The 17,313-nt window shown below is 45.9% G+C and overlaps 1 protein-coding gene across 1 annotated transcript in view; it reads left to right on the top strand.

The window, feature by feature from the left end:
• LOC139406280 (signaling receptor and transporter of retinol STRA6) overlaps positions 1-17,313 on the top strand; it is a 126,057-nt gene that overhangs the window by 57,668 nt on the left and 51,076 nt on the right. The window contains exon 16 of the mRNA XM_071148736.1: positions 5,443-5,577. Coding sequence (XP_071004837.1) covers positions 5,443-5,577 — 135 coding nt within the window. The remainder of the gene's footprint in view (positions 1-5,442; positions 5,578-17,313) is intronic.

Genomic DNA, 17,313 nt, shown 5'->3' with positions numbered 1-17,313 from the left:
CATCACAATACCCCATGATGACATCACAATACCCCATAATGACATCACAATACCCCATAATGACATCACAATACCCCATAATGACATCACAATACCCCATAATGACATCACAATACCCCATGATGACATCACAATACCCCATGATGACATCACAATACCCCATAATGACATCACAATACCCCATAATGACATCACAATACCCCATAATGACATCACAATACCCCATGATGACATCACAATACCCCATAATGACATCACAATACCCCATGATGACATCACAATACCCCATAATGACATCACAATACCCCATAATGACATCACAATACCCCATGATGACATCACAATATCCCATAATGACATCACAATACCCCATGATGACAAGGTGAAAACAGGTTTTTAGATAATTTAGTTAATGTATTAAAAGTCAAAAACAGAAATGCCTTATTTTCAGACCCTTTGCTATGGGACTCGAAACTGAGCTCAGGTGCATACTGTTTCCATTGATCATCCTTGAGCTGTTTCTACAACTAGATTGGAGTCTACCTGTGATAAATTCAATTGATTGGACATGATTTGGAAAGGCACACATCTGTCTATGTAAGGTACCACAGTTGACAGTGCATGCCAGAGCAAAAACCAAGCCATGAGGTCGAAGGAATTGTCTGAAGAGCTCTGAGACAGGATTGTGTCGAGGCACAGATATGGGGAAAGGAGCCATAAAATGTCTGCAGCATTGAATGTCCCCAAAAAAACAGTGGCCTCCATCGTTTTTCAATGGAAGAAGTTTGGAACCACAAAGACTCTTCCTAGAGCTGGCCGCCCAGCAAAACTGAGCAATCGGGGGAGATGGGCCTTGGTCAGGGAGGTGACCAAGAACCCGATGGTCACTCTGACAGCGCTTCAGAGTTCCTCTCTGGAGATGGGAGTACCTTCCAGAAGGACAACAATCTCTGCAGCACTCCACCAATTAAGCATTTATGATAGAAGGCACATGACAGCCCACTTGGAGTTTGGATGTTTTTCAGCGGCAGGGACTGGGAGACTAGTCAGGATCAACCGAAAGATCAAAGTACAGAGAGAGACAGAGAGATCCTTAATGAAAACCTTCTCCAGAGCACTCAGGACCTTGGGGCGACAGTTCACCTTCCAACAGGACATTGACCCGAAGCACACAGCCAAGACAGCGATGCTCCCCATCCAACTTGACAGAGCTTAAGAGGATTTGCAGAGAAGAATGGGAGAAACTCCCCAAATACAGGTGTGCCAAGCTTGTAGCGTCATCGCTGCCAAGGGTGCTTCAGCAAAGTACTGAGGGTCTGAATACGTAAATGTGATATTTGCAAACATTTCTAAAAACCTGTGTTTGCTTTGTCATTATGGGGTATTGTGATGTCATTATGGGGTATTGTGATGTCAATATGGGGTATTGTGATGTCATTATGGGGTATTGTGTGTAGATTGATGAGGGAAAAAAAACAATTTGATTGATTTTAGAATGCATGACATTACTTGTGCATGACAAAAGTAATTTTTCCAAAAATTGTTTTACAGACAGATTATTTCACTTAAAATTCACTGTATCACAATTCCAGTGGGTCAGAAGTTTACATACACTAAGTTGACTGTGCCTTTAAATAGCTTTAAACAAGAAAATTATGTCATGGCTTTAGAAGCTTCTGTTAGGCTAATTGACATCATTGAGTCAATTGGAGGTGCACCTGTGGATGTATTTCAAGGCCTACCTTCAAACTCAGTGCCTCTTTGCTTGACATCGTGGGAAAATCTAAAGAAATCAAATTGTAGACCTCCACAAGTCTGGTTCATCCTTGGGAGCAATTTCCAAACGCCTGAAAGTACCACGTTCATCTGTCCAACACCTTGGGGCCTTGCAGCCGTCATCCCGCTCAGGAAGGAGACACGTTCTGTCTCCTAGAGATGAACGTACTTTAGTGAGAAAAGTGTAAATCAATCCCAGAACAACAGCAAAGGACCTTGTGAAGATGCTGGAGGAAACAGGTACAAATGAATCTATATCCATAGTAAAAAAAAGTCCTATACCGACATAACCTGAAAGGCCGCTCAGCAAGGAAGAAGACACTGCTCCAAAACCACCATAAAAAATCCTGACTACGGTTTGCAACTGCACATGGGGACAAAGATCGTACTTTTTGGAGAAATGTCCTCTGGTCTAATGAAACAAAAATAGAACTGTTTGGCCATAATGACCCACTGGGAATGTGATGAATGAAATAAAAGCTGAAATAAATAATTCTCTCTAGCATTATTCTGACATTTCACATTCTTAAAATAAAGTGGTGATCCTAACTGACCTAAGACTGTGAATTTTTACTTGGATTAAATGTCAGGAATTGTGAAAAACTGAGTTTAAATGTATTTGTCTAAGGTGTATGTAAACTTCCTACTTCATCTGTATACAGTACAAAGTCAGTTTGGACACACCTACTCATTCCAGGGTTTTTATTTATTTTTACTATTTTCTACATTGTAGAATAATAGTGAATACATCAACATTATGAAATAACACAAATGGATTCATGTAGTAACCAAAAAAGTGTTCCTATTTTCATTTTATTTTACCAGGTAAGTTGACTGAGAACACATTCTCATTTTGAGCAACAACCTGGGGAATAGTTGCAGGGGAGAGGAATGAGCCAATTGTATGTGGGGATGATTAGGTGACCATGATGGTCAGATTAGGAATTTAGCCAGGACACCTTTACTCTAAACACAGAGAGTCAGGACACCAGGGTTAACACCCCTACTCTGACCACAGAGAGTCAGGACACCAGGGTTAACACCCCTACTCTGACCACAGAGAGTCAGGACACCCCTACTCTGACCACAGAGAGTCAGGACACCTCTACTCTGACCACAGAGAGTCAGGACACCAGGGTTAACACCCCTACTCTGACCACAGAGAGTCAGGCCCCACGGGTTACCACCCCTACTCTGACCACAGAGAGTCAGGACACCCCTACTCTGACCACAGAGAGTCAGGACACCTCTACTCTGACCACAGAGAGTCAGGACACCTCTACTCTGACCACAGAGAGTCAGGACACCAGGGTTAACACCCCTACTCTGACCACAGAGAGTCAGGACACCCCTACTCTGACCACAGAGAGTCAGGACACCTCTACTCTGACCACAGAGAGTCAGGACACCAGGGTTAACACCCCTACTCTGACCACAGAGAGTCAGGACACCAGGGTTAACACCCCTACTCTGACCACAGAGAGTCAGGACACCCCTACTCTGACCACAGAGAGTCAGGACACCCCTACTCTGACCACAGAGAGTCAGGACACCAGGGTTAACACCCCTACTCTGACCACAGAGAGTCAGGACACCAGGGTTAACACCCCTACTCTGACCACAGAGAGTCAGGACACCCCTACTCTGACCACAGAGAGTCAGGACACCCCTACTCTGACCACAGAGAGTCAAGACACCAGGGTTAACACCCCTACTCTGACCACAGAGAGTCAGGACACCCCTACTCTGACAACAGAGAGTCAGGACACCTCTACTCTGACCACAGAGAGTCAGGACACCAGGATTAACACCCCTACTCTGACCACAGAGAGTCAGGACACCACGGTTAACACCCCTACTCTGACCACAGAGAGTCAGGACACCACGATTAACACCCCTACTCTGACCACAGAGAGTCAGGACACTAGGGTTAATACACCTCCTCTGACCACAGAGAGTCAGGACACCTCTACTCTGACCACAGAGAGTCAGGACACTAGGGTTAATACACCTCCTCTGACCGTGGAGAGTCAGGACACTAGGGTTACTACACCTCCTCTGACCACAGAGAGTCAGGACACCTCTACTCTGACCACAGAGAGTCAGGACACTAGGGTTAATACACCTCCTCTGACCACAGAGAGTCAGGACACCTCTTCTCTGACCACAGAGAGTCAGGACACTAGGGTTAATACACCTCCTCTGACCACAGAGAGTCAGGACACCTCTACTCTGACCACAGAGAGTCAGGACACTAGGGTTAATACACCTCCTCTGACCATGGAGAGTCAGGACACCCGTTTAACGTCCCATCTGAAAGACGGCACCCTACTCTGACCACAGAGAGTCAGGACACTAGGGTTAATACACCTCCTCTGACCACAGAGAGTCAGGACACTAGGGTTAATACACCTCCTCTGACCACAGAGAGTCAGGACACCCGTTTAACGTCCCATCTGAAAGACGGCACCCTACTAAAAGTGTGAAACAAATCAAAAGATTCTTCAAAGTAGCCACCCTCGACCCTCGACCCTCGACTTGATGACCCACCAAAAAAAACTTTCACTTGACTTTTTTTTACCCTTCTAGCTCTGACTTTGATGAGTTTAATAGTTTAGTTTGTAATATTAGACATATTTCCTTTACTTAAGATGAATGTACTGACTATGACTGGTCCACCTAGCTACCTGGAGATGAATGTACTGACTATGACTGGTCCACCTAGCTATCTGAAGATGAATGTACTGACTATGACTGGTCCACCTAGCTATCTGGAGATGAATGTACTGACTATGACTGGTCCACCTAGCTATCTGGAGATGAATGTACTGACTATGACTGGTCCACCTAGCTATCTGAAGATGAATGTACTGACTATGACTGGTCCACCTAGCTATCTGTAGATGAATGTACTGACTATGACTGGTCCACCTAGCTATCTGGAGATGAATGTACTGACTATGACTGGTCCACCTAGCTATCTGGAGATGAATGTACTGACTATGACTGGTCCACCTAGCTATCTGGATATGAATGTACTGACTATGACTGGTCCACCTAGCTATCTGGAGATGAATGTACTGACTATGACTGGTCCACCTAGCTATCTGGATATGAATGTACTGACTATGACTGGTCCACCTAGCTATCTGGAGATGAATGTACTGACTATGACTGGTCCACCTAGCTGTCTGGAGATGAATGTACTGACTATGACTGGTCTACCTAGCTATCTGAAGATTAATGAACTAAAAGTAAGTTGCTGTTCATAAGAGCGTATAATAAATCATTAAAATAGTGTTGGTGTTGTGGACGTTGTGTAGGAATAGCTTTGGAAAAAAAACACAATTATTGTACAATATATTGGGTAACACTACATAGCCTACATTATGCATTTATAACTGCTACATAAGGCGTTATGATAAAACATCTGTTTTAGGCTTTGGAGGCAATCCTTGCAATAAGCAAATGTGTATAAGATGTAAAACTTTATTGTGTGCCCCAATTGTTGCATATGCATTCATAAAGCCTTTATAACGACTACATAAGACATAACATCCGGCACAGGCTTTGGATTGGAGGAATCTTGATTCAACTCCAGTGTCTATTGCTTAAGCCCAGTGATTCTGAACTCCCTAACTCTCTGTCCTTGTGTCTCTCTAACAGCCTATCGTTGCTATGCTCACTATCTAAAGATTGAAGTGAGTCAGAGTCACCCGGTGATGAAGGCCTTCTGTGGGATGATGCTGCAGTGTGCCAGGCAAGACGGGGCCGAAAAGAAGGCAAGAGATGCAGAGGAAGGTGTGTACTAGACCTGTAACCTACCTCTAGTGGTGGATACTAGTCCTGTAACCTACCTCTAGTGGTGGATTCTAGTCCTGTAACCTACCTCTAGTGGTGGATACTAGTCCTGTAACCTACCTCTAGTGGTGGTGGATACTAGTCCTGTAACCTACCTCTAGTGGTGGATACTAGTCCTGTAACCTACCTCTAGTGGTGGTGGATACTAGTCCTGTAACCTACCTCTATTGGTGGTGGATGCTAGTCCTGTAACCTACCTCTAGTGGTGGTGGATACTAGTCCTGTAACCTACCTCTATTGGTGGTGGATACTAGTCCTGTAACCTACCTCTAGTGGTGGATACTAGTCCTGTAACCTACCTCTAGTGGTGGATACTAGTCCTGTAACCTACCTCTAGTGATGGTGGATACTAGTCCTGTAACCTACCTCTAGTGGTGGTGGATACTAGTCCTGTAACCTACCTCTAGTGGTGGTGGATACTAGTCCTGTAACCTACCTCTAGTGGTGGATACTAGTCCTGTAATCTACCTCTAGTGGTGGATTCTAGTCCTGTAACCTACCTCTAGTGGTGATGGATACTAGTCCTGTAACCTACCTCTAGTGATGGATACTAGTCCTGTAACCTACCTCTAGTGGTGGATACTAGTCCTGTAACCTACCTCTAGTGGTGGTGGATACTAGTCCTGTAACCTACCTCTATTGGTGGTGGATGCTAGTCCTGTAACCTACCTCTAGTGGTGGATACTAGTCCTGTAACCTACCTCTAGTGGTGGTGGATACTAGTACTGTAACCTACCTCTAGTGGTGGTGGATACTAGTCCTGTAACCTACCTCTAGTGGTGGTTACTAGTCATGTAACCTACCTCTAGTGGTGGTGGATACTAGTCCTGTAACCTACCTCTAGTGATGGTGGATACTAGTCCTGTAACCTACCTCTAGTGGTGGATACTAGTCCTGTAACCTACCTCTAGTGGTGGATACTAGTCCTGTAACCCACCTCTAGTGGTGGATACTAGTCCTGTAACCTAAATCTAGTGGTGGTGGATACTAGTCCTGTAACCTACCTCTAGTGGTGGTGGATACTAGTCCTGTAACCTACCTCTAGTGGTGGTGGATACTAGTCCTGTAACCTACCTCTAGTGGTGGTGGATACTAGTCCTGTAACCTACCTCTAGTGGTGGTGGATACTAGTCCAGTAACCTACCTCTAGTGGTGGTGGATACGAGTCCTGTAACCTACCTCTAGTGGTCGATACTAGTCCTGTAACCTACCTCTAGTAGTGGATACTAGTCCTGTAACCTACCTCTAGTGGTGGATACTAGTCCTGTAACCTACCTCTAGTGTTGGTGGATACCATTCCTGTAACCTACCTCTAGTGATGGTGGACACTAGTCCTGTAACCTACCTCTAGTGGTGGATACTAGTCCTGTAACCTACCTCTAGTGGTGTTGGATACTGGTCCTTTAACATACCTCTAGTGGTGGATACTAGTCCTGTAACCTACCTCTAGTGGTGGTGGATACTAGTCCTGTAACCTACCTCTAGTGGTGTTGGATACTAGTACTGTAACCTACCTCTAGTGGTGGATACTAGTCCTGTAACCTACCTCTAGTGGTGGATTCTAGTCCTGTAACCTACCTCTAGTGGTAGATACTAGTACTGTAACCTACCTCTAGTGGTGTTGGATACTAGTCCTGTAACCTACCTCTAGTGGTGGATACTAGTCCTGTAACCTACCTCTAGTGGTGGATTCTAGTCCTGTAACCTACCTCTAGTGGTAGATACTAGTCCTGTAACCTACCTCTAGTGGTGTTGGATACTAGTCCTGTAACCTACCTCTAGTGGTGGTGGATACTAGTCCTGTAACCTACCTCTAGTGGTGGTGGATACTAGTCCTGTAACCTACCTCTAGTGGTGGTGGATACTAGTCCTGTAACCTACCTCTAGTGGTGGTGGATACTAGTCCTGTAACCTACCTCTAGTGGTGGTGGATACTAGTCCTGTAACCCACCTCTAGTGGTGGATACTAGTCCTGTAACCTACCTCTAGTGGTAGATACTAGTCCTGTAACCTACCTCTAGTGGTGGTGGATACTAGTTCTGTAACCTACCTCTAGTGAAGGATACTAGTCCTGTAACCTACCTCTAGTGGTGGATACTAGTCCTGTAACCTACCTCTAATGGTAGATACTAGTCCTGTAACCTACCTCTCTCTAGTGGTGGTGGATACTAGTCCTGTAACCTACCTCTAGTGGTGGTGAATACTAGTCCTGTAACCTACCTCTAGTGATGGTGGATACTAGTCCTGTAACCTACCTCTAGTGATGGTGGATACTAGTCCTGTAACCTACCTCTAGTGGTGGTGGATACTAGTCCTGTAACCTACCTCTAGTGGTGGTGGATACTAGTCCTGTAACCTACCTCTAGTGGTAGATACTAGTCCTGGAACCTACCTCTAGTGGTAGATACTAGTCCTGTAACCCACCTCTAGTGGTGGATACTAGTCCTGTAACCTACCTCTAGTGGTAGATACTAGTCCTGTAACCCACCTCTAGTGGTGGATACTAGTCCTGTAACCTACCTCTAGTGGTAGATACTACTCCTGTAACCCACCTCTAGTGGTGGATACTAGTCCTGTAACCTACCTCTAGTGGTAGATACTAGTCCTGTAACCTACCTCTAGTGATGGTGGATACTAGTCCTGTAACCTACCTCTAGTGGTGGATACTAGTCCTGTAACCTACCTCTAGTGGTAGATACTAGTCCTGTAACCTACCTCTAGTGGTGGTGGATACTAGTCCTGTAACCTACCTCTAGTGGTGGTGGATACTAGTCCTGTAACCTACCTCTAGTGGTGGTGGATACTAGTCATGTAACCTACCTCTAGTGGTGGATACTAGTCCTGTAACCTACCTCTAGTGGTGGATACTAGTCCTGTAACCTACCTCTAGTGGTGGTAGATACTAGTCCTGTAACCTACCTCTAGTGGTAGATACTAGTCCTGTAACCCACCTCTAGTGGTGGATACTAGTCCTGTAACCTACCTCTAGTGGTGGATACTAGTCCTGTAACCCACCTCTAGTGGTGGATACTAGTCCTGTAACCTACCTCTAGTGGTGGTGGATACTAGTCCTTTAACATACCTCTAGTGGTGGATACTAGTCCTGTAACCTACCTCTGGTGGTGGATACTAGTGCTGTAACCTACCTCTAGTGGTGGTGGATACTAGTCCTGTAACCCACCTCTAGTGGTGGATACTAGTCCTGTAACCTACCTCTAGTGGTGGTGGATACTAGTTCTGTAACCTACCTCTAGTGAGGGATACTAGTCCTGTAACCTACCTCTAGTGGTGGATACTAGTCCTTTAACCTACCCCTAATGGTAGATACTAGTCCTGTAACCTACCTCTAGTGGTGGTGGATACTAGTCCTGTAACCTACCTCTAGTGGTGGTGGATACTAGTCCTGTAACCTACCTCTAGTGGTGGTGGATACTAGTCCTGTAACCTACCTCTAGTGGTGGTGGATACTAGTCCTGTAACCTACCTCTAATGGTAGATACTAGTCCTGTAACCTACCTCTAGTGGTAGATACTAGTCCTGTAACCTACCTCTAGTGGTATATACTAGTCCTGTAACCTACCTCTAGTGGTGGTGGATACTAGTCCTGTAACCTACCTCTAGTGGTGGTGGATACTAGTCCTGTAACCTACCTCTAGTGGTGGTGGATACTAGTCCTGTAACCTACCTCTAGTGGTGGATACTAGTCCTGTAACCTACCTCTAGTGGTGGTGGTGGATACTAGTCCTGTAACCTACCTCTAGTGGTGGTGAATACTAGTCCTGTAACCTACCTCTAGTGATGGTGGATACTAGTCCTGTAACCTACCTCTAGTGATGGTGGATACTAGTCCTGTAACCTACCTCTAGTGGTGGTGGATACTAGTCCTGTAACCTACCTCTAGTGGTGGTGGATACTAGTCCTGTAACCTACCTCTAGTGGTAGATACTAGTCCTGGAACCTACCTCTAGTGGTAGATACTAGTCCTGTAACCCACCTCTAGTGGTGGATACTAGTCCTGTAACCTACCTCTAGTGGTAGATACTAGTCCTGTAACCCACCTCTAGTGGTGGATACTAGTCCTGTAACCTACCTCTAGTGGTAGATACTACTCCTGTAACCCACCTCTAGTGGTGGATACTAGTCCTGTAACCTACCTCTAGTGGTAGATACTAGTCCTGTAACCTACCTCTAGTGATGGTGGATACTAGTCCTGTAACCTACCTCTAGTGGTGGATACTAGTCCTGTAACCTACCTCTAGTGGTAGATACTAGTCCTGTAACCTACCTCTAGTGGTGGTGGATACTAGTCCTGTAACCTACCTCTAGTGGTGGTGGATACTAGTCCTGTAACCTACCTCTAGTGGTGGTGGATACTAGTCATGTAACCTACCTCTAGTGGTGGATACTAGTCCTGTAACCTACCTCTAGTGGTGGATACTAGTCCTGTAACCTACCTCTAGTGGTGGTAGATACTAGTCCTGTAACCTACCTCTAGTGGTAGATACTAGTCCTGTAACCCACCTCTAGTGGTGGATACTAGTCCTGTAACCTACCTCTAGTGGTGGATACTAGTCCTGTAACCCACCTCTAGTGGTGGATACTAGTCCTGTAACCTACCTCTAGTGGTGGTGGATACTAGTCCTTTAACATACCTCTAGTGGTGGATACTAGTCCTGTAACCTACCTCTGGTGGTGGATACTAGTGCTGTAACCTACCTCTAGTGGTGGTGGATACTAGTCCTGTAACCCACCTCTAGTGGTGGATACTAGTCCTGTAACCTACCTCTAGTGGTGGTGGATACTAGTTCTGTAACCTACCTCTAGTGAGGGATACTAGTCCTGTAACCTACCTCTAGTGGTGGATACTAGTCCTTTAACCTACCCCTAATGGTAGATACTAGTCCTGTAACCTACCTCTAGTGGTGGTGGATACTAGTCCTGTAACCTACCTCTAGTGGTGGTGGATACTAGTCCTGTAACCTACCTCTAGTGGTGGTGGATACTAGTCCTGTAACCTACCTCTAGTGGTGGTGGATACTAGTCCTGTAACCTACCTCTAATGGTAGATACTAGTCCTGTAACCTACCTCTAGTGGTAGATACTAGTCCTGTAACCTACCTCTAGTGGTATATACTAGTCCTGTAACCTACCTCTAGTGGTGGTGGATACTAGTCCTGTAACCTACCTCTAGTGGTGGTGGATACTAGTCCTGTAACCTACCTCTAGTGGTGGTGGATACTAGTCCTGTAACCTACCTCTAGTGGTGGATACTAGTCCTGTAACCTACCTCTAGTGGTGGTGGATACTAGTCCTGTAACCTACCTCTAGTGGTGGTAGATACTAGTCCTGTAACCTACCTCTAGTGGTAGATACTAGTCCTGTAACCCACCTCTAGTGGTGGATACTAGTCCTGTAACCTACCTCTAGTGGTGGATACTAGTCCTGTAACCCACCTCTAGTGATGTTGGATACTAGTCCTGTAACCTACCTCTAGTGGTGGTGGATACTAGTCCTTTAACATACCTCTAGTGGTGGATACTAGTCCTGTAACCTACCTCTAGTGGTGGATACTAGTCCTGTAACCTACCTCTAATGGTAGATACTAGTCCTGTAACCTACCTCTAGTGGTGGATACTAGTCCTGTAACCTACCTCTAGTGGTGGTGGATACTAGTCCTGTAACCCACCTCTAGTGGTGGATACTAGTCCTGTAACCTACCTCTAGTGGTGGTGGATACTAGTTCTGTAACCTACCTCTAGTGAGGGATACTAGTCCTGTAACCTACCTCTAGTGGTGGATACTAGTCCTGTAACCTACCCCTAATGGTAGATACTAGTCCTGTAACCTACCTCTAGTGGTGGTGGATACTAGTCCTGTAACCTACCTCTAGTGGTGGTAGATACTAGTCCTGTAACCTACCTCTAGTGGTGGTGGATACTAGTTCTGTAACCTACCTCTAGTGAGGGATACTAGTCCTGTAACCTACCTCTAATGGTAGATACTAGTCCTGTAACCTACCTCTCTCTAGTAGTGGTGGATACTAGTCCTGTAACCTACCTCTAGTGGTGGTGAATACTAGTCCTGTAACCTACCTCTAGTGATGGTGGATACTAGTCCTGTAACCTACCTCTAGTGATGGTGGATACTAGTCCTGTAACCTACCTCTAGTGGTGGTGGATACTAGTCCTGTAACCTACCTCTAGTGGTGGTGGATACTGGTCCTGTAACCTACCTCTAGTGGTGGATACTAGTCCTGTAACCTACCTCTAGTGGTAGATACTAGTCCTGTAACCCACCTCTAGTGGTGGATACTAGTCCTGTAACCTACCTCTAGTGGTAGATACTAGTCCTGTAACCCACCTCTAGTGGTGGATACTAGTCCTGTAACCTACCTCTAGTGGTAGATACTACTCCTGTAACCCACCTCTAGTGGTGGATACTAGTCCTGTAACCTACCTCTAGTGGTAGATACTAGTCCTGTAACCTACCTCTAGTGATGGTGGATACTAGTCCTGTAACCTACCTCTAGTGGTGGATACTAGTCCTGTAACCTACCTCTAGTGGTGGATACTAGTCCTGTAACCCACCTCTAGTGGTGGATACTAGTCCTGTAACCTACCTCTAGTGGTAGATACTAGTCCTGTAACCCACCTCTAGTGGTGGATACTAGTCCTGTAACCTACCTCTAGTTGTAGATACTAGTCCTGTAACCCACCTCTAGTGGTGGATACTAGTCCTGTAACCTACCTCTAGTGGTAGATACTACTCCTGTAACCCACCTCTAGTGGTGGATACTAGTCCTGTAACCTACCTCTAGTGGTAGATACTAGTCCTGTAACCTACCTCTAGTGATGGTGGATACTAGTCCTGTAACTGACCTCTAGTGGTGGATACTAGTCCTGTAGCCTAACTCTAGTGGTGAATACTAGTCCTGTAACCTACCTCTAGTGGTGGTGGATACTAGTCCTGTAACCTACCTCTAGTGGTGGTGGATACTAGTCCTGTAACCTACCTCTAGTGGTGGTGGATACTAGTCCTGTAACCTACCTCTAGTGGTGGTGGATACTAGTCCTGTAACCTACCTCTAATGGTAGATACTAGTCCTGTAACCTACCTCTAGTGGTAGATACTAGTCCTGTAACCTACCTCTAGTGGTATATACTAGTCCTGTAACCTACCTCTAGTGGTGGTGGATACTAGTCCTGTAACCTACCTCTAGTGGTGGTGGATACTAGTCCTGTAACCTACCTCTAGTGGTGGTGGATACTAGTCCTGTAACCTACCTCTAGTGGTGGATACTAGTCCTGTAACCTACCTCTAGTGGTGGTGGATACTAGTCCTGTAACCTACCTCTAGTGGTGGTAGATACTAGTCCTGTAACCTACCTCTAGTGGTAGATACTAGTCCTGTAACCCACCTCTAGTGGTGGATACTAGTCCTGTAACCTACCTCTAGTGGTGGATACTAGTCCTGTAACCCACCTCTAGTGATGTTGGATACTAGTCCTGTAACCTACCTCTAGTGGTGGTGGATACTAGTCCTTTAACATACCTCTAGTGGTGGATACTAGTCCTGTAACCTACCTCTAGTGGTGGATACTAGTCCTGTAACCTACCTCTAATGGTAGATACTAGTCCTGTAACCTACCTCTAGTGGTGGATACTAGTCCTGTAACCTACCTCTAGTGGTGGTGGATACTAGTCCTGTAACCCACCTCTAGTGGTGGATACTAGTCCTGCAACCTACCTCTAGTGGTGGTGGATACTAGTTCTGTAACCTACCTCTAGTGAGGGATACTAGTCCTGTAACCTACCTCTAGTGGTGGATACTAGTCCTGTAACCTACCCCTAATGGTAGATACTAGTCCTGTAACCTACCTCTAGTGGTGGTGGATACTAGTCCTGTAACCTACCTCTAGTGGTGGTAGATACTAGTCCTGTAACCTACCTCTAGTGGTGGTGGATACTAGTTCTGTAACCTACCTCTAGTGAGGGATACTAGTCCTGTAACCTACCTCTAATGGTAGATACTAGTCCTGTAACCTACCTCTCTCTAGTGGTGGTGGATACTAGTCCTGTAACCTACCTCTAGTGGTGGTGAATACTAGTCCTGTAACCTACCTCTAGTGATGGTGGATACTAGTCCTGTAACCTACCTCTAGTGATGGTGGATACTAGTCCTGTAACCTACCTCTAGTGGTGGTGGATACTAGTCCTGTAACCTACCTCTAGTGGTGGTGGATACTGGTCCTGTAACCTACCTCTAGTGGTGGATACTAGTCCTGTAACCTACCTCTAGTGGTAGATACTAGTCCTGTAACCCACCTCTAGTGGTGGATACTAGTCCTGTAACCTACCTCTAGTGGTAGATACTAGTCCTGTAACACACCTCTAGTGGTGGATACTAGTCCTGTAACCTACCTCTAGTGGTAGATACTACTCCTGTAACCCACCTCTAGTGGTGGATACTAGTCCTGTAACCTACCTCTAGTGGTAGATACTAGTCCTGTAACCTACCTCTAGTGATGGTGGATACTAGTCCTGTAACCTACCTCTAGTGGTGGATACTAGTCCTGTAACCTACCTCTAGTGGTGGATACTAGTCCTGTAACCCACCTCTAGTGGTGGATACTAGTTCTGTAACCTACCTCTAGTGGTGGTGGATACTAGTCCTGTAACATACCTCTAGTGGTAGATACTAGTCCTGTAACCTACCTCTAGTGGTAGATACTAGTCCTGTAACCTACCTCTAGTGGTGGTGGATACTAGTCCTGTAACCTACCTCTAGTGGTGGTGGATACTAGTTCTGTAACCTACCTCTAGTGGTGGTGGATACTAGTCCTGTAACCTACCTCTAGTGGTGGATACTAGTCCTGTAACCTACCTCTAGTGGTGGATACTAGTCCTGTAACCTACCTCTAGTGGTGGTGGATACTAGTCCTGTAACCCACCTCTAGTGGTGGATACTAGTCCTGTAACCTACCTCTAGTGGTGGTGGATACTAGTTCTGTAACCTACCTCTAGTGAGGGATACTAGTCCTGTAACCTACCTCTAGTGGTGGATACTAGTCCTGTAACATAACTCTAGTGGTGGATACTAGTCCTGTAACCTACCTCTAGTGGTGGTGGATACTAGTCCTGTAACCTACCTCTAGTGAGGGATACTAGTCCTGTAACCTACCTCTAGTGGTGGATACTAGTCCTGTAACCTACCTCTAGTGGTGGTGGATACTAGTCCTGTAACCTACCTCTAATGGTAGATACTAGTCCTGTAACCTACCTCTAGTGGTGGTGGATACTAGTCCTGTAACCTACCTCTAGTGGTGGTGGATACTAGTCCTGTAACCTACCTCTAGTGGTGGTGGATACTAGTCCTGTAACCTACCTCTAGTGATGGTGGATACTAGTCCTGTAACATACCTCTAGTGATGGTGGATACTAGTCCTGTAACCTACCTCTAGTGGTGGTGGATACTAGTCCTGTAACCTACCTCTAGTGGTGGTGGATACTAGTCCTGTAACCTACCTCTAGTGTTAGATACTAGTCCTGTAACCTACCTCTAGTGGTAGATACTAGTCCTGTAACCCACCTCTAGTGGTGGATACTAGTCCTGTAACCTACCTCTAGTGCTAGATACTAGTCCTGTAGCCCACCTCTAGTGGTGGATACTAGTCCTGTAACCTACCTCTAGTGGTAGATACTAGTCCTGTAACCCACCTCTAGTGGTGGATACTAGTCCTGTAACCTACCTCTAGTGGTAGATACTACTCCTGTAACCCACCTCTAGTGGTGGATACTAGTCCTGTAACCTACCTCTAGTGCTAGATACTAGTCCTGTAGCCCACCTCTAGTGGTGGATACTAGTCCTGTAACCTACCTCTAGTGGTAGATACTAGTCCTGTAACCCACCTCTAGTGGTGGATACTAGTCCTGTAACCTACCTCTAGTGGTAGATACTACTCCTGTAACCCACCTCTAGTGGTGGATACTAGTCCTGTAACCTACCTCTAGTGGTAGATACTAGTCCTGTAACCCACCTCTAGTGGTGGATTCTAGTCCTGTAACCTACCTCTAGTGAGGGATACTAGTCCTGTAACCTACCTCTAGTGGTGGTGGATACTAGTCCTGTAACCTACCTCTAGTGGTGGTGGATACTAGTCCTGTAACCTACCTCTAGTGGTGGTGGATACTAGTCCTGTAACCCATCTCTAGTGGTGGATACTAGTCCTGTAACCTACCTCTAGTGGTAGATACTAGTCCTGTAACCTACCTCTAGTGGTAGATACTAGTCCTGTAACCCACCTCTAGTGGTGGTGGATACTAGTCCTGTAACCTACCTCTAGTGGTGGTGGATACTAGTCCTGTAATCTACCTCTAGTGGTTGTGGATACTAGTCCTGTAACCCACCTCTAGTGGTGGATACTAGTCCTGTAACCTACCTCTAGTGGTAGATACTAGTCCTGTAGCCCACCTCTAGTGGTGGATACTAGTCCTGTAACCTACCTCTAGTGGTAGATACTAGTCCTGTAACCCACCTCTAGTGGTGGATACTAGTCCTGTAACCTACCTCTAGTGGTGGATTCTAGTCCTGTAACCTACCTCTAGTGAGGGATACTAGTCCTGTAACCTACCTCTAGTGGTAGATACTAGTCCTGTAACCTACCTCTAGTGGTGGTGGATACTAGTCCTGTAACCTACCTCTAGTGGTGTTGGATACTAGTCCTGTAACCTACCTCTAGTGGTGGTGGATACTAGTCCTGTAACCTACTTCTAGTGGTGGTGGATACTAGTCCTGTAACCTACCTCTAGTGGTAGATACTAGTCCTGTAACCTACCTCTAGTGGTGGTGGATACTAGTCCTGTAACCTACCTCTAATGGTAGATACTAGTCCTGTAACCTACCTCTAGTGGTAGATACTAGTCCTGTAACCTACCTCTAGTGGTATATACTAGTCCTGTAACCTACCTCTAGTGGTGGTGGATACTAGTCCTGTAACCTACCTCTAGTGGTGGTGGATACTAGTCCTGTAACCTACCTCTAGTGGTGGTGGATACTAGTCCTGTAACCTACCTCTAGTGGTGGTGGATACTAGTCCTGTAACCTACCTCTAGTGGTGGATACTAGTCCTGTAACCTACCTCTAGTGGTGGTGGATACTAGTCCTGTAACCTACCTCTAGTGGTGGTAGATACTAGTCCTGTAACCTACCTCTAGTGGTAGATACTAGTCCTGTAACCCACCTCTAGTGGTGGATACTAGTCCTGTAACCTACCTCTAGTGGTGGATACTAGTCCTGTAACCCACCTCTAGTGATGTTGGATACTAGTCCTGTAACCTACCTCTAGTGGTGGTGGATACTAGTCCTTTAACATACCTCTAGTGGTGGATACTAGTCCTGTAACCTACCTCTAGTGGTGGATACTAGTCCTGTAACCTACCTCTAATGGTAGATACTAGTCCTGTAACCTACCTCTAGTGGTGGATACTAGTCCTGTAACCTACCTCTAGTGGTGGTGGATACTAGTCCTGTAACCCACCTCTAGTGGTGGATACTAGTCCTGTAACCTACCTCTAGTGGTGGTGGATACTAGTTCTGTAACCTACCTCTAGTGAGGGATACTAGTCCTGTAACCTACCTCTAGTGGTGGATACTAGTCCTGTAACCTACCCCTAATGG

This window comes from Oncorhynchus clarkii, chromosome 4 (genome assembly GCF_045791955.1).
Source record: "Oncorhynchus clarkii lewisi isolate Uvic-CL-2024 chromosome 4, UVic_Ocla_1.0, whole genome shotgun sequence".
In the NCBI taxonomy this organism is placed as follows: domain Eukaryota; kingdom Metazoa; phylum Chordata; class Actinopteri; order Salmoniformes; family Salmonidae; genus Oncorhynchus; species Oncorhynchus clarkii.
This window is presented reverse-complemented; position numbering and strand designations above follow the sequence as displayed.